We start from the raw sequence: 18,368 nt of genomic DNA on the forward strand, positions 1-18,368 counted from the left end.
CTGCTGGTCTACTACGCCATTGGGCGAAAAACTTTGAAGTGGTGGAAGTGCGTGTTTTGGCGGCTACCCGACATTGCATTGGTAAACAGCCACCTGCTCCATAAACTTAAACCTGGCAATGAATCAGTTACCCAGAAGCACTTCAGGCTCAATTTATGCCATTCTCTGGTTCAGCCACTATTTACGTTGACAGAAAATCCGGGTGCCAGAGTTGTCGGGGGCTTGGTCGCCCTCCAGTTCCTTGTGATCGTTTGATAGGAAAGCATTTTGGGCAAAGGGCTAACAAGAGGAGAAGATGTAAAGTTTTGTGCTTGCATACAAAAACTAATTTGTACTGTGGAAAGTGTGATGCACACCTTTGTGAACAGCCATGTTTTCAAAAGTAGCACACCCAATCGAGCCTTCGATAGGCTTACCAGCTTCTCTTTTAGCCAAAGATCGCAAACAGTGGCCTTCTAATGCAGAACAGTAACGCTCTCATGAATCTTTTTTCAGGGAGAATACAGTTAGAGTTGTTTAAGTAAGAAAACATTGTTTACTGATTCAAAACATATTTTAACTATTTTTGGAAATTTTGAGATCCCGGAGTATATTTGAAAATCAAATTATTTTGGATGGAGAAAACATCAGTTGGCTTAATAGTTGTGCCTTATGAATAGCCTATAAAATAGCCTTTTTTTGATGTATACATTGCCAAGGAAAATATGTAAAACATCTTGAGAAAATTTATCTAAACCTAGAAATTCTGATATTAATTTGCATATTTGCATAAATTATGTATGATTGTTGGTTACCAACAAAAACTGTTCAGAATTTAATAACCCCGCTAATCAAATGTAACATGTATATATTGCTGTAAAGTACAGTCTTTTATAAAACCATTTTATTTTGTAGTCCCCTGAACTATTTTTTCTCTCCAAAAATATTCAGTCCGAGAAGGGTTAATGAAAAAGCAAAAATGAGAAATACAGTAAAGGAATTGACCTCTATCTTCCCACTATAGTAAGAAGAAAAACGCAAAGGAGGCCAAACTAATATACAAAATAAAACTGTTTGAAGGGTAGGCATGAAAAACGCAAAATACATGATGCAAGCAATTACTTTGGATTTCTGCCATACTGGCTTTCAAAAGAAAATCAACTATTTATAGTCTCTTACTTGCATCAATAATGATTCATCTCCCCTTGACGACATTTCTTAGAGACGATATTGTCCCTAATGTGTTTCTGACAATTAGCTCCTCCCAGAGGTTCAGTAAATTATTCATAAAGAAAAGTTATAAATTTATCTCTTGTCATTTATGAAATTGATGTATTTACAGCAAATCGGCGTAAACACGAAGCATTATGTTGTTACCTTAGGCGTGCTTGTTTGAATGAAAGTTCTCCAAGAGTGCATAGCAATGGACCTTGTTGTCCTGAACATCATAAGCATTCTGGCCTTGATTTTCTTTCCAATAAAAACGAAAGGTGAAAACTTTTTTGTTTTTCTTTTACACATCCTCCTCAATTGAATCATGTTCCAAGGTCGATTCTATGTTCTGATTCAGTTCAAAACATAGATAATAGATTTTCAAGAGCGCGAAGGTGCTGCATCACCCAATTTTGCTGGCTGGTGGCGTTTTTCTTCCCATTAAAGATTAGGGGAGGAAATTTCTCCTCAGAAATCATGCAAATAAATAATTGTTTCATACTTCAGATGTGCGTTCGTCGGGTAATGAAACACTTTGAAAAGTTAAGAAAACAATCAAGAACCAAGAGTTGCATTTGTCTTTACCTTGACGAACTCTTGCGCATCTTTTCGAGCTCTCCAAATCTCTCGCGTCTCAATAAACCCCTGCTGGTGCATGAAACAAATTGTTAATTGCTAAGTCTGTTGTAATTTTGCACTTTTTCTGTCGATCATCACAAATAGGTCAACCAAAGACTATTGACGCACTTGGTAAAGGCATAAAGAGAAATGCTCACACTGGTGTCGCTTTTGACAGATTTAAAGCGCACAAGCTGTCCTTTCTGAAGCAACAGCACTTGGAGCAGATTATGTCCACAGCAGTAGAGATTGTGGACTTACCTGTATCAACACAACCTCGTGCACAACCTCGTGCTTTTCCTTCAACCTGGCTGCCTTTGTTGATATGAACAGTAAAATCCTATGTGTACTGCTTCCCTCGGACATCTGCAACAACTGGAACAAGCTGGTTGCCAATCGTCTTTTTCATTATATTAGTATCTGGGTGAGAATTCGTATCTTACTTATTTTTAGAGAATCGATGATGGTTTTCTTAAAGATGTAGGAAGTTTAAGTCGTGTTTGCTCAGTAATTGCTTATAGGCAATATGGAAACAAAACGTCGAGATCAGCGTTAAACGTTTGTGCAACATGTGATCAGGTTTTAGCACCAAGACTCTTACACCGTATTAGTAAACATCCAGCTGGCTAAGAAAGTGGTGGTTAGCTTTCCCTGACGCTTTGATGTGCTTTGTTTTATTTCGTTTCTTGACTCTATCTTTTTTCCTGACTTAATCAATTAAGGCAAATGGGATATGGGTAAATTGGGAATCGTTGTGTTTGGATAACTCTTAATCCTCCTTTTACGGCTTTTGTTTTGGCGTTTTCTCATTTTATATTACCAGTATGTACGCATCTTGCAGTGATGGTTGTATCTGGTATAACATGCAAATATAATGAATGTGACGAATGAGAGCAAAATTACCTGGTTTTAAACGGATCAGTTATGAACAAGTTGGTTATTAAACGGCGATATTTCTTGGCTGTATCACAGACTACTTCATGAAAAGCGGCGGCAATCTTTGAGAATTACATTCGTGACCAACGTGTATGAGGCAGCTAAATTTCACGACCAATACAATAAATTTTGAAGAACTTGAGCTTTAATTAAAAAAAAATGAATGTTCTTGACTACAACTGAATTTATCGAGAGAAAACTCCGAGATAGCATGTACCATGCAGGTGAAAAGCACTTTTCGAACGCGCTGATGGCCTAGTCCGGACGTAACGTAATTTGCAATGATTTTTCTCCTACGACCAGCACAATATACATTGATTTTACATTGAGAGAAAGAAATCATTTTTTATTCACTGTGTGATATATGATAAAACAATTATTCACCTCAGTGTTGATGAAAGTGTGAATATTTGCCACGCTGCTTCGCGGCTCGGTAAATATCCACCACTAGTCACCTCAGCTTTGGTTAATAACCGTTAACTATTTTGAATCTTATCGTATGTCAAGGTAGCACACGCTACCATCTAGAGCTCCTTCGCTTTCCTAATTTTTTGTCTTTAGTCTCCGTGCTTAAACAAGCCCTGTCAAAATAAAGGCACCTGCCGTTCAAATTACGTGAGCAACAGTTACGTGTGTGTTTGTACAGAAGGATACACAGGAAGTAACTGTGAAGCAGGTAGGCAACGATTTGTAGTCATCATTCATCATTCCTTCTTTCAAAGTTTTTTCTTTAACTTTCTAGCATCTAATGGTACATGACATCGCCCTGAGATCATAGTAGAGCCCTCTCTAGGAAATATTCGAACACTTAATTCAGTTTGTACACAAACGAAAATCCAAGCTGCCAGTACAAAATGCAGAGAAATCACGTTATAACGGAAGCGAAAGGTTTCAAATATGTCAAGGGCCATTCGCATGTATACTACGGTTCAAAATGATTAAGATTCTTTGTGGTATCCCTTGAGATTTACCAGCCATATGCAGGAAATACAAATGTTTATTTTCCCTTGGCATCTTTAATAAAAAAAAAACAAAAACAAAAAAAAAAAACAGGGCAATCTTCCAAGTTAAAACTTGTAATACATTTTAAATATTCACGCTTCCTTAGTCAATGAAAATAAGAGTATGCCGTGAAATTTTCAGTCACTGTGACACGACCTAAAGATTGACATCAATTAGAAATATAGAGGAAAACTATATCGCTTTTGAAGAAGATAAAATCGAAAACTTAGGACTGCTTTGAAAACAAAATGTAAAATATTGAAACAAAATATTGAGAAACGTGAAAGTTTTCGAGATGCAGAAAAACGACCTGCCTCGCTCAACAGACCTGAAGCCAAGCAGATGCACGTATTAAGCATGGGACAGTACACAGGAAACGCGGAACTACTGCATGTACAAATCTTGTGCTTAAGTGTCCATAGCTCCTAACGATAAGTAATTGATTTTCAATGTTGTCAGAAGCGATACATTCGAGCTAGAAATTCATTGGCGCGAGAGCAAAAATAAAACAAACTTGCTTTTTTCTAGAGGGGAACGGCATTAAGTTACCTTGTTTATACAAGTCCAAAAGGTGAAAAACATCAACAACAACAAGAATAAACAAAGAAGCAAGCTTTTATTTTTACGAATAACTGAGTGTATCGAAATCAATAATGCTTGCCTTGACTTCATTTTAAATAATCAAATTGCACAATATTTCTGACTATTTAAAAGCTACTTTATCAAGCAGCCGAGATGCCCCTTTTGTGCTCGCGTAATACAAAAAAAATTATCACCATGGAATGCTACGGACTTAGTAACTCTGAAAATACGCTAGACGTAATATCGCTAAGCCGGTGGATTCTCTAATGTGCACCAAAACTTAGTCGACAGCCGGTTTAGCGTCGTCTGTACTATGATCGAAACGATATTCGTCACAACAATTAATAAAACGACTCTAACAGTGCTTGAGCGTTGCGTGACACGTTGACTTAAGCGGTGTTGTCTGTATTCTTATCAACAACGGCAAATTGGCGAATCAGATTGCGACATCAATTCCAATTGCTGTAAGAGATGCCTTTTTTGGTTCAAATAGATATTGATGACTGCGCGAACCGTCCTTGTCATAATAATGGAACCTGCTCTAATCGTATTGGTGGCTTCAAGTGCGCATGTCCGAAAGGTTTTGGTGGGCTCCGATGTGAAATAGGTAAGTTACGTTGAGCTGTTTATAACCAAAGTTTCCACGCATCGTTGAGGTTCAAAGGCAGTATCAGTGCCTGCTCACGCTTGGTTTAGGCTTTTTGTGACTCTCTTCTTGCTCAAAGGATTCCCTATCTGAATTCTATACTTTTCCTTCCCGCTGTAAAATTACAGTTTGACGTGGGGGTAAACATTGTATGAAGGGCCATAGCAGGGATGTACGGCTTATTCAAACTTACTAAACTACTGATAATCTATAGAACTGGCCCAATATGCAGGTATCATTGTACATTTAGAAATATATTGTTATTGGTATTCTTGTTATTATTTTTGCTGATGATTTGTATAATTAAAGTGAATAAATAAATAAATGAATGAATATAGAACGAGGACTTGATAACTCTCTTGCCCTTTATTATCTTTGTTTTGGCCAACTGACATTTTTCAAAACAAGCACAAAACTATACCAGATAAGCTCATTCCAGGAAATAGATACTACTTAAAGGCTCCTGAATATATCTTTTGCCACTAAATCGTAAGCATAACTTGGATCAAAGAGACAATAGATTTGGGTTTGTACACCGCTAAGGCAACAAATTTTGTTCTTATAACAACTGCTATTTAAATTCATATTTCTATGACAGCCCCTAAAGTGGAAGTCGTTCGCTCCTGTGACAAATTACCTGTCTGGCAACTCCATAATGGGGATGTTATCATCGAGTCGAATCAGATTGGTACAAACGACGAGAACAATTTGGACTGCCATTAGATGGTGTCTTCAAATGCGAGAATAGAACTTTCCTTTATGATTTTGGAAACAGAATCTGAGCACGATGTTGTGCAAGTTTATGACGGTGAATCATCCGCTGCCCCTCTGATTGGTGGATTTAATGGATCATCTCTTCCTTCCGCAGTAAAAAGTTCGTCCAGCAAACTTTTCCTTCGGTTTATGACCAATGATTCAGTAACTAAATCTGGATTTCGCGCACGTTTCCGAGGTATGATGCCTTCTTATCTAAATGCATGTTTCGTAAATCATAAGAAAATCAGTAGACATAGCATATCAAAATACTTCCAGGTGAAAACAAACGATTTTCCTTTTCGTATTTTCGTTTTTCATATGCAGTGAACTTCAGGCGGTTTTTCCTTAAGCCATTTGGTTTCTTCAGTCTGAGACTTCCGGTTCCTTCTTTAACAGTTTGCAAGGAAAGAATTGTCCCTTATAGCCTTGAGCACTTTCTCTTAATAACGTCCTCGACCTATTAAAGACTTTTTTTTTTAATAGATCGAGCAAATGAATAATTGATTGACATTTCAATCAAATCATAAATCAGTTGATATCGAGTCCTCTTTTCTCTCAAAGTTTTGACAGATGGTGCATTGCGTATAGCTGGTAATCTGGTAATGATCCATTCACTGTAAGGATAGAGGTCTATTTTAATCATAAGTGGGGTACAATTTGTGACAATGGGTGGAACATCGGCGCCGGCCTGGTGGCCTGCAAGCAACTTGGCTTCGACAGGGTTTCCCAAGTCTTTAGCGGCGCCAGTCATGGCCAAGGAACCGGTCCAATATGGATAAATGCGGTGAATTGCTTTGGAAATGAGTCGTCAATTTCCAGTTGTGGACACAGTGGTTGGGGCAACCATGAAAACTGCACTCATAGTCAAGATGCCAGTGTAACTTGTTCCTATGACTCTCTTCCGGTTCGTTTGGCGAATGGTGGGGCGAGCTACGGTCGTGTTGAAGTGTTTGACAGAGGGGTCTCGGGAACAATTTGCGATGATGCATGGGGTATAAATGCTTCACTGGAGCTTCTTCTGCTAACGCTAGTGCGGCATATGGTCAGGGATCGGGCCCTATATGGAGAGATTACATAAACTGCGATGGATCAGAGAGCTCATTATTCGAGTGTCCATTCACCCAAATAGCATTTAACCACTGCCATCATCACTTCGAAGACTCAGGCGTGGTTCGTTACTGATAGGCGTGAAACTTGAACTTGTTCAAGGTTTAACGCACCTTTGCTTGAACACGAACTCGGAACAGACACGAGCAACCAACGTTCAGTAATTCACACAAGAAAGTATCCTAACCAAGTCTCATCACATAAATTAATATACAGTAGCACTGTTTTCTCTAAGTACATCAAGTTTACACTAACCCTTTCCAGGCTGTGACTTGAAAAAGATAGTGAAAGATAGTTATATTAGCTTCTGTTTTCATGGTGTGCCTCTTAAAGCAACTCTTTAAAATCATAAATTCCCATGAAGCTGCCATTGTATAATGTAGCCGTAATTTTATATAAATGACAATATTATTGTTACGGTTGCTTTTGCATTGTTTTTTCATGTTCCGTTTTTGCCCCGTGTTTTACTAAGTGATAAAAGTATTATGTATCGTCCTTTTGATAAACCCAGTGATTCGTTTAATTCCGGTTTGGAATGAATAAAGAATAAAAGCACTACCTTCAAACTGTTGTAGCGTCCATCAATGAAAATGTGCAAACTTTGCCGAAAGATAGGCCGAAAAAACCCAAATATGCTGAAAGTCTCATCAAAAGCAGTGTTCATAAACAAAGGATTATAAATGGAAACATGAAATAAAAACGCTTTACGACATCATCTCAGGCAGCACACCATTCCAGATTTCTTTTTCGTCACCATCAGAGCTCGAACTGCAACAGTCGCTCTGGGGTTCATCATCTGTACTGCCTAGATCCCCATATTCATTGTCGCTGTTAGAGTATGCTGCCTCGGATTCCGGTAAGTCCGCTGGCTATCACAGGACGAATACTCTTATTTCAGTGGCTTGAGGGAAAACCTAAAGCATCCTCAACGGTTGACTTAAGCTTTGGGCGTCTTTAATCGTCAAGCGAAATATCCAAAAGCTAACAGTTAACTTTCATTAATCTTTACTTAAACACAAGGTGAACTTTAATAACGCAAATCTTTTAGCATCATTTAAGTGCTCTCTTTTTGGCACAAAATAGGTTTTTTAAGTAATATACATTTAATTTAACTTTAAGGTGAGAATTAATTGAGTCTCGCTGTTTTGACATCTTTAATTGACGCACTAAAGATAGTTTTATTTTGTTCAACGTGAAACTGCAAACTTTATCGTGCTCACAATTCTTTCTGGGGTCGAAACATCTGTATTGAAAGCGACGGCTTTCATTTTTGCATCTCCTTAAAAGAGTGCATTCAGTGAAATGACAAGAGAGCATATTTCCGCGCTCACTTTAATGACTTCGTACCACGCTCAACTTTCGAAAGGCAGGAAGAACGTAATTGCTATTCAAAAGACAGGTAGTTTTCAGAACCAACAATCCATGTTTCAACTCCTAATAAAGTACTCTTCCGGTTATGATAACGAAAAAACCAACAAACAAACTAATTACACGGCAACGTCAAACAACAACCAAAAATAATTAGTGGATAACATAGCTTTTGCAAAAGTGTCCTGTTTCTGTAATACAAGCTTGTTTTTTTTTTTAACATCTTGGTCAGTTTATGCCACTCGGCCAATATATTCCGTTCGACAATTTACAAGACATAAGTTTATGCTCAAACTCCGCGTTCTTCTTTTCTCACCTACTCAGCGTTTGACCAAGAATTACCTACTTCTGCGTCGATTTCAAGACGCTCTTCCTGAACAAAATCTCTGGGTCCTGTAGGGAATTGGTGTAAAGGAAAAAAATAGTTGGCAGTGGTCTATCGCCTCAAGCAACGTTGAATGGAATTTATCTTCTCATGTAAAGATAAAGATGTATAGTAACTTATATTCATGTAACTTTTCCATTTTCAAGGTAACTAACCTTCATAGTCAGATGAACTTGAAATTTCCTGAAAGAAATCATGGGAATTTGAAGTCGCCCCGAAAGTATCTGTTAAGTTCGTCTCGTTACGTTTTCGCTCATACCTTTCGAAAGTTGAACGTGATACGAAGTCATTACAATAAGTGCAGTAAATATATCCTTTCTTATCATCGCACTCCATGCGTTCTTTAAAGGAGATCAGATATTTGGACAAAATTGGCTGCTGCACATGAAAAAAAATACAACTGCTATTCTTGGCCAACGCAAGTGTTGGCTAATTTGTAATGCATTTGCTATTGACAGTTCAGATTACAAAAAGACTATCTTTAGTGCGCTAATTAAGGATGTCAAAACAGCGAGACTCATTTAATTCTCACCTTAAAGCTAAACTAAAAGTATATAAATTAAAAATCCTTAAAGGATGCTAAAAGATTTGCGTTATTAAACTTCAACTTATGTTCAATTAAAGATTCATGAAATGTAACTGTTAGCTTTTGGATATTTCGGTTTACAATAAAAGAAGCCTAAAGCTTAAGTCAACCGTTAAGGATGCTTTATATTTTGCCTAAAGGAACCGAAATAAGAGCATTTGTCCTGTGTTTCCATAAGATTTCTTGTATACAGGCACTGATTTGCTGCAAGTTCCTGTTGGTCCTCAGCAACCCATTAAAAAAAGTGTATGTACGGTATTTGTTTCGCTTGCAGCTGTACGAGTGCTCTATGCTCAGTATAATGAATTCGGTCATCACTAATCTATACTGCTTACCTGAGCTGAACGCCACTAAGGTAATTCAAATCACAGAGAGAAATAAAATGCAGTGACCCATAGCTGTGCGGTTGAGAGTTGAAACCAAATTTCCCTTTTAGAAAGCGCTTTCTTGTATCTTGTCTGTCAAAAGAGAACGAATGCAATAAGCTTGTGAACGTCCGGGTTTCACCCGCATCTGATCTTGTTACGTCAAGACTCCATGACCGGCTTTGCACCGGAATGTGCAGCCAGCTAATTTGCATATTGTTTTTCCGCGAAAAGCTCATGAAACCGTGGTAAACATGCACAGGCCTGTTGCATTCGATCTCTTACGACAGACAAGATACAGGAAGCGCTTTCTTAAAGAGAAATATTGTTTCAACTCTCAGTGGAATAACTATGGGTCATCACATTTTCTTTTTCTCTGTGATTTTCATTACTCTGGTGGTGTTCAGCTCAGGTAAGCAGAAATACATTATTGATGACTGAATGCATGGTATTGAGCACAAAGCACTCCTACGGCCGCAAGCGAAGCAAATACCGTACTTGCACTTTTTCAGTAGATCGCTGAGGGCCAACAGAAACTTGCAGGGAAGTTACGCGAAGTTACGCATTAAAATTGTTGACCCTTTTGAGCATTTGGCAACTGTATCGGCTTTTGCATGACTATTACAGATTGATTCTGTCAATGATATCATAAAAACTATGATCTCAGCAAACATAATCATATCATAAAAGCTATGATCTCAACAAACATAAATTTGGGATGACCGAGCCTGATGAAAGATTGTGATTGCAATTACTCGAATTATTTTTTCGCATCACGCGTTCGTTTCGCAGGAAACATTTGCTAACTAATTGTGTCTTGGTATCCTTGCAGCGAAAAGTGAAATGAAATTAGATATGAGGTGAGACTGTCTTAGCGTCACTGTCCGTACAATAGATAATTTGCAGCGGGTTGGATGAGGACAAAGTCAAAACCCTCAGCTCGCGATTGTTTCTGCGTCTTTGAATTGAATAAATGTTTTTCGATCCCTTTTGTTTTGCCACGCGCTGTTACAACCGTTCCCTTTAAGCAAAATCAGCTTGGCGGAAATGAAGATTTGATTAAGTCAAATTATCGTCAGGAAACTGAAACTTCTTTCTTTTATTTAACTATAAGTATAAAATCTTTTCATCTGATGAAGAATGAAATGCCACGATAAAGATTCAATTTATCAGTGATTCGCTATACGGACGAAAAAATATTATTTTGCGTATCGCAGATTGATTATCGATCGATCCTTGGTCAAAGCGATAAATTATTTGGAGCATTTCTTGAAAATATTTCCCTTCGACTTAAGCCATTAATTTTGCTCCAGCAAGCAGCTAATTTCATTTCTTCTGTATCAAGAAGACACTTGGAAGAGTCAACTCTAAAATCCTAATCCTTTTGATATGAGAATAAATGGCCTTCTGACATCATTTTAGCCTTATAGGAAACTCGGTTGGTGATCGCAAAGCTATTGACCTATGACAAAAGATAGATTATAAAATGCCAAACACAGGGGCTCTTTCACCCTGACTTGAAATCACCACATAGCCCCTGAGTCTCTGAGGATGACTGAAAACATACGAGTAATTAAAAACATCGGATGACCACGAGAAAGATTTAAGACAAAAACTAGCTAACGGCTTTACGTCTTTAATAAAAACAACAGTTAACTCCGAAATGCACCACAACAACAAGTGCACATGACGCATACTGTTCGTTGTCCTGTTCCTATTATTGCTAAAATTGGGCTGATGAGAAACTGTATAATCGCGTTAGAGAATTTTGACTTAGCGAAAGATGTTCTTTCGTCTTGTCACGAGCGTGGGACAAAAAAAAAATTCTAAGTCCCCATGGGGAATCGAACGTTAGATCTTCGGACAAAAACAATTTTGATATAGTTTTGATTGTAATGATGAGTATAGTGATAACAAGAATGATAATAATAAAAGTAAATACACTACTAATAATGACACTGATAATTTTGAAAATAATGACAAGCTAAGACTTATTCCATATTTTAATCTAACGCTTAAAATGGATCAGCGCGTACCGAACAATTCTGATAAAAAATCGGATAAAAACGGAGGTACGGATAATATATGATAAGAATGATATTAAAAGTTCTGATATTGAGATAAACAAGTGAAAAAAACTATATTACCCTTTATTTGATAGGTGCTGACCGTGTGTTTACAGTAAAAATTCACCAGAGATACTTGCTGGCGTGCTCTGAATCTAGCGATCCAGGAAATTTGAAAGATATCGATTGGTACCACTGCTCTCCGGGTCTTGAAAAAGATGGTTGCGACAAAGGGGGGAAACAGTTCCTGATAGCGCAAGTTAGAAATATGAGAGAGAAAATTACCTATAACCCAAATTTTGACGTTTACACCAACGGAACCCTAGTTATCAAAAAGGTACTACCTACGGATGATGGAGTAATGTTTATCTGTTCTGCCAGGGTGAGATTTCTAAGGAAAGAAAGTTTCACCACGATCCTCAATATTGCCAAAGGTGATGTTTATATGTGTTATATAAAGATGGTAATAGTAATTAATAATAATGTATTCATATTAATAACAATGGGAATTTAACAGTAGGCAATCCACGTGGTGGCTTTTGTTGTCCACGGTTTCCAGGTCGAAATGAAATTTGAAATGTTGTTTTACTGGGGGGAAGGATAATTGAAGAACCTTGTGGAAAAATAAAGAGCAAGGACGAGAAGCAACAGAAACCCACTTGTAACGCCAGGGGACCGTTTATTGAGGATCCCGGTAGCTTATCATGCCCTTAAGATGTTCTGTTTTCATTTACGTTGGGAGTTTCAACAGTTTTGAAACAAGTTTACAACTTTTTTTACTGTTAAGTGTACCAGAATATGCTTCTCTCTTCTTTACATTTGATGTTAAAATATGGCTTTCGGGCCTTAAACTTTGCCAGACCTTTTTGAAAGGGGCGCCAGGTCCGGGAAGTAAATACGGGCCACAGCGATGGGAGGCGAGCGTTCTCACAACTGCGAATGAACCATCCCCGCTCCTGGCTTTCATATATTAAATTGTATCACTTCGGACACTGTTTTTTTACATCTTTGCTTTTCTCAAAGCAAACTTTGATTTTTTTTAGAATCACCAAAATTAATACCAACTAGTCCTCGATTGATTAATGTCATTGAAGGAATGGATCTTTATATGGATGCGCTAGTGCAGGGCTATCCTTACCCCTCGGTAACTTGGAGCCATGACGGGCTCCTCTTACAGAATACATGGAATAACGATTCAGAAACAAGTCTTATAATTCGCAGTGTCACTGTATATGAAAGCGGACAATACACCTGTTACGCCAAGAATTCATTGGGAGATGATATCTTCACCGTAGACGTTTATGTTCAAGGTATTGATTTCATTCATCGTTAGGCAAGCTTCGTTAGAGTAGAGTAGCCTGTCAGGAAAGAGAAACGCGGAGAAAGTTTGCTGTTTTTGGTCTATTATTTTTTTAAGGTATACCAGTGATTCACTTTGCCACTCTGTTTCTACCCTTAGATTTCCAAACTCCACAATCTTCACTAACATCAGGTAAGTACAGTTTGCTCTATTTCAATTTTCGCAGCGTCAGTTTTGGAGCAAACTTTTAAACCGTGTCCAAACTTATATAAGATTGCGTTGATTTTTGTCAATCCTTTTTTCACGACCGAAATCTTTATTAGTGGCATTTTTTCAACTTCAAAATCAACTCTAGTATATCTCAAAGCCGCACTCGTGAAATTTCACATGCATTGATAGAATGTGATCTGCAACCATTCCTCCACTTTTTTCCTCACTCTGCTCCATTTCAATACTCTTCCTCATCCCTATTCCTACTTATACCCTCTCCCTCTAATAGAAAAGCAAATTACAGTCGAACCTGTGGTACGCGGTCACAAACGGGGAAAGGCAGTGTTAAACGGTTAAAAAATACCATTTTATGCCACGATTGACCGCTTAATGCACAGAAAATCCTTCATAAAGTTTTATTTAGATGGTTCCATTTTAAGAGACCGTTCGACAAGATCAGCATTAATTTTGTATCGTCTTACGAAGAAGTTGTGGTGTGCTTTAGTTTGTTCTTCTGTCATAAGAGTGTCTTTGTAAATGAGAAGAGTGTGACAGTCTGAGTTTAGGCCTTCCCCAAAACCATGAAAAGTTGTAGGAATTGCAGAAAATTAGACAATTCTTTTTCCCATTACACCAGAAAGAAGAAGTATTTATGGCAGAATCCCCCAATATTCCATTCCAGTAGCAGCTGACAATTTTTCACTTTCCTCCTTCTGTCGGGTTTGCTTTTGTCTTGAATCTTGCTGAAGGTGTCACATCGATTAATTTACTTTCTAATCCTCTTCCAATTTGGAATGGGTTTGTGTATTCTCCAACAATAGTGAATATTTTTCGTTAATGATATTTCTGATCATCTTCCGATTTTTGCCGTTATATTGGGCTATAAGCATGCTTTTGGTGATCGTAACGGGTATATTTCTTTTTGCCTCAAAAATCAACAAAATACGCCAAGATTTAAGCCTGAGCTAGGAAATGTAAACTGAACGGAGTTGCCCGGTTACAATGATCCGTACTTAGCCTATAGAAGTTTTCTTGAGAAGCACATTGCTATTTATAACCAATGCTTTCCTGTAGAAATGGTAATGGCCAAAGGCTACACAACATCCAAATTCTGGCTTTCTAAAGCACTTTTAAAATCAATTCGGGGAAAGAAAGTACTATACAAGCGTTTTTTTGATAACCTCATCCCCCAAAGAGAGTATCGTTATAAGTGCTGTAAGAATAAACTCAGTCACTCTTTACGAACAGCTAAACGTCAATATTACGCTAAGAGGATGGAAGAGGCAAAACTAATGTAAATGCACTCGGAGGCTGCTCAATGAGGACCTGAAGAAAAACACTTCGAAACTGACATTGCCGTCGTTATTTAAATTTGACAACAAAGACTTATTAGATCCTAGACAAATTGCAGATTAGTTTTGTATCTACTTCACAAATATTGGTCCCAGTCTAGCTAGAAATATTCCCGTATCTCTTAAATCGCACCGTCACTTTCACTACGTGGATTTTAATGATTCTCTAAACTTTGATGAAATTTCTGAGCATGAAGTCGTCAATATCTGTGGCACTTTGCGCTCTGAGAAAGCTACAGGTTTCGATAATATTTCCACTATTTATCAAAGAACCTATTACCTCAATTTGCAGTACTTTGATTCATATCTTTAATTTAAATCGCTAAGTTCTGGAGTTTTCCCAGCAGAGCTAAAGATTGCTCGTGACGCGTCCGGTGATAAGTCATTAATTTCAAATTACAGACCCATTTCTATTCTACCCCCTTTCTCTATAATTTTAGATGCCGAGCCAATAAGCTTTAGATAAATATAATTACACCAAATTTCATGGTTTTCAAACCAAGAAAGAAAAGGAAAATCTTAAAATTATACTAGAGATTAACCAATGTATTATTGATTGACCAAGTTTAAGAGTCTATGTTTTTAGGTGTTATTCTTGACGGAAATTTGTCATGGAAACCGAAAATTGCTAACATCGCTATGAAAGTTTCAAATTCCATCAGTGTAATCTGTAAATCTAGTCTCTGCCTACCTACTTCAACTTTATGTACCCTGTACTGTAGTCTTGTTTATCCCCACTTACTTTATTGCATTACAGTATGGGGCTCCAATTATCCATCCACCTTGAAACGTATTGTCCTACTCCAGAAAAAGGTGGTACGAATTATATCAAGAAGTGCTTTTAACGCTCATACTGAACCTATATTTAAGCAGTTGAAAATTCTAAATCTTTGCAAAAAACTCCTCCAATAATTACATCTGCGTCTTTTTCAAGAGAAATGAAAAATCCTATATGCTTCCTTTCCTAATCAAATAGTTTTTTGTATATATGGTTGTTCCATTTATCTTGATAAGACTGAAGACGGTTAAGACTTGTGAAAGAGTATAGGGAATAGAAATTGAAGACTTTGTCTCCAGTGTAAGGGAAAAAGCGTCTTCTGTTGTTTGTTGAATTGGATTTTCTCGGTCTACGTGAAACTCTCTTTTTTTTTTGCGTTGCATGATGCTTTGATGACTTCTTTGTCATATTCATATGTAGGTGACGCTCTGAATGTCGATAGGTATTTCCACTTTTTTTAACTCCCTATAAGACATCTGTCTATAAATCGAGCTCTAAGCTCCTTACGCTTTATCTCGTCAGGGGTTTTGTTGTTTTTTTGTTTGTTTGTTTGTTTGTTTTTACACGCACTCAAAGGGAGGGAAGAAAATTTAATCTTTTTTGATGTCATTATTTTACTCTATTAGAGACCCAAAGTCCCTCAGCTTCACCTCCCCCAAGTAAGTGTACCTCTGTTCCTTTTCTTTTCTTTAAATGAATTGCTCCGCTTTTTTTAGTCTATTAGTCTAGCATGTTACAGCAACAACCTAAATATTCCTCTTGAGCCCGCGTCACCTCACCCCTCTAGGTATAAACACCGTTGTCACTTAGCGAGGATCACTGCTTAAGCTTTCAAAAGTTTCTTTTTGTTGGTGATCTTGGTTTTTTTGTTAGCTAAGATGCAATAAGACGTCTTTTCGAAAGGTACATGGCCAGAAAGAGTGGTGTTATTGTTTTCTTTGTTTATATGTTAGCTAATTTTATCTTTTTTCTTCTGCCGTTTGTTAAATTGGATATTCTCAATCTACGTAAAATTTCATTTTTGCGTTGCATGGTGCTTTGACATCTTCTTTGTCATATACATACAGCTATTTCAATTTACGTTGTCGGATCAAAGCTTCAAGGGTACGGGACAAGACCGAAAGGCGGTATGGGTAGATTAGAATTAATTTTAGGTTTTCGGGGTTGTCGGCGCGAGATGGACATGGAGGCTGCCTTGCGCGTCTTAAGATCCCATATTCCCCTTCGGTCTTGTCTTGTAGGCTTGAGGCTTTGATCCGACAACGTAAATTGAAATAGCTGTATGTAGGTGACGCTCTGAATGACGATAGGTGTTTCCACTTTTTTCTGTTTTAACTCCCTATGGACATCTGTCTATAAATCGAGCATTAAGCTCCTTACGCTATATCTCGTCAGGGGTTTTGTGAGTTTATTTGCTTTTTTTTTTGTTTGTTTGTTTGTTTTTACAGTCACTCAGTGGGAGGAAAGACAATTTAATTTTTTTTTATATTATTATTTTTACTTTTTTAGAGACCCAAAGTCCCTCAACTTCACCTCCCCCAAGTAAGTATACCTCTGTTCCTTTTCTTTTCTTTAAATTAATTGGTCGTCTTTTTTTTTGGTCTGTTAGTCTAACTTGTAACAGCAACAACCTAAATATTCCAGGCCTCTTGAGCCCACGATCTCCTCACCCCTTAGGCATGAACACCGTGTCACTTGGCGAGGATCACTGCTTAAGCTTTCAAAAGGTTCATTATTGGTGATCTTGCTTTTTTTGTGGCCAGAAAGAGTGGTGTTATTGTTTTCTTTGTTTGCATGTTAGCTTTATTATTTTGAAGAAAGGAAAAAAAAGGCGAAAACTCGATCGAAATCTTTACGAATTTAACCAGTATTACTGATTTCAGATATTTCAACTGCTTTGGCTTTCCATTCAACTGTTCATTTTTCAACAATAATACTCTTTTTTTTTCCCATGATGCCATTTTGCGTATAATTGAGGTTAATTCATTCTTACAACATGGAAAATAGTGCCATAGCGATTTATATATATGTAACAAATACTTCAATCCATAACAACTTTCAAGATCGTCTGGAGAAGAAATCGTGAATTTCTGTAATGAGCTGAATTTTCGATTGGTGTCCAACTATGCGATAAAAAAATGTTCCCCGTTGAAATCTTGTACGAGTAAAACACACATGTTCCTTCCCCATTCACACAAAACATTAAGCCACAATAAAATGTCAGCCATTCAATATGCACTGTGTTTGGTGGTTTCTGTGATCCACAGCGTTACATAGTGCATGTACTTTGTATAATAGTTCATAATGACTGAAAAGAAAAAATAACTGTTCATTCTCAGAAATGGAAGATGGGGAAGTCTTTCACTGGTTAACCGGTCTACTTGCTGCACTTCTCTTAACTGCTGTTACAATCATTATCTATCTGGTTGTGAAAATCAGGAAGCCTGATCTGCGCATCTCAGATCACACCCGTGGATTCGAAAGTTCAACTGTTCACCCAAATTTTACCGTTGACGTTGGAAGTGGTGATTACAATCCACTAGTACGTCAACTCACCATATTAGGGCAATGGAACGCGCAAAAAATGCCACGGTATTTGTAACTGCTGTCGGGCTAGGTATTACTGTATATAAAATAAACTTCGTGCTTTGTGGCTGTATCGCGTTGTTGTGTTGCGAATCGAACGTCTTCGAAGTCGTCACTTTTCTTTGAATTTCACTGCGTTAAGCTCCAACTATTCTCAGGCGTACAGAGATGACAATCAGTAAGCATGGCTTTGTATTCCTTTAGTTTCATTTTGTTTTGATTGTACCTTGACTATTGTTAGTTTTATCTTGCGTTCGTGTATGCAACTATTGTTCGCGGCCTTAGTGATGCCGTGTCACTTAAATTAGCCTTCTGTTTGTAGTTTAGTTTAAAGTTAACGAAGACGAGTGGAATAAATCATAAAGGATCGTACGTCCGTTGATTAATGTGTTGATATCAGTTCAACGACCCTCCAACCTTTGCCATGCCTAGAGTTTAGTTACAGTATTACACTGTGGAACAGGGCAGCAATACGAACAGAAACGGTCCGCTCGATCTTTAATTTCGTTTTCAGTTTTTTGCGCATAATTTTCT

At 37.6% G+C, this 18,368-nt stretch overlaps 1 protein-coding gene across 2 annotated transcripts; it reads left to right on the forward strand.

The window, feature by feature from the left end:
* Positions 1 to 9,822: 9,822 nt before the first annotated feature.
* On the forward strand, positions 9,823 to 18,206 carry LOC131777435 (immunoglobulin superfamily member 10-like). Of its 2 annotated transcripts, none has more exons than XM_066168149.1 (7): positions 9,823 to 9,954; positions 11,704 to 12,042; positions 12,652 to 12,918; positions 13,068 to 13,100; positions 15,875 to 15,907; positions 16,758 to 16,790; positions 17,588 to 18,206. In XM_066168149.1, exons 1-7 carry the CDS (start codon positions 9,894 to 9,896, stop codon positions 17,848 to 17,850), a joined length of 1,029 nt encoding a protein of 342 aa, XP_066024246.1. In that variant the 5' UTR covers positions 9,823 to 9,893; the 3' UTR covers positions 17,851 to 18,206. The 2 variants fall into 2 exon arrangements, with proteins under 2 accessions (XP_066024246.1, XP_066024247.1); XM_066168150.1 differs by having other exon boundaries at positions 12,703 to 12,918.
* Positions 18,207 to 18,368: the final 162 nt, after the last annotated feature.

Source organism: Pocillopora verrucosa, chromosome 6 (genome assembly GCF_036669915.1).
Source record: "Pocillopora verrucosa isolate sample1 chromosome 6, ASM3666991v2, whole genome shotgun sequence".
Classification (NCBI taxonomy): Eukaryota; Metazoa; Cnidaria; class Anthozoa; order Scleractinia; family Pocilloporidae; genus Pocillopora; species Pocillopora verrucosa.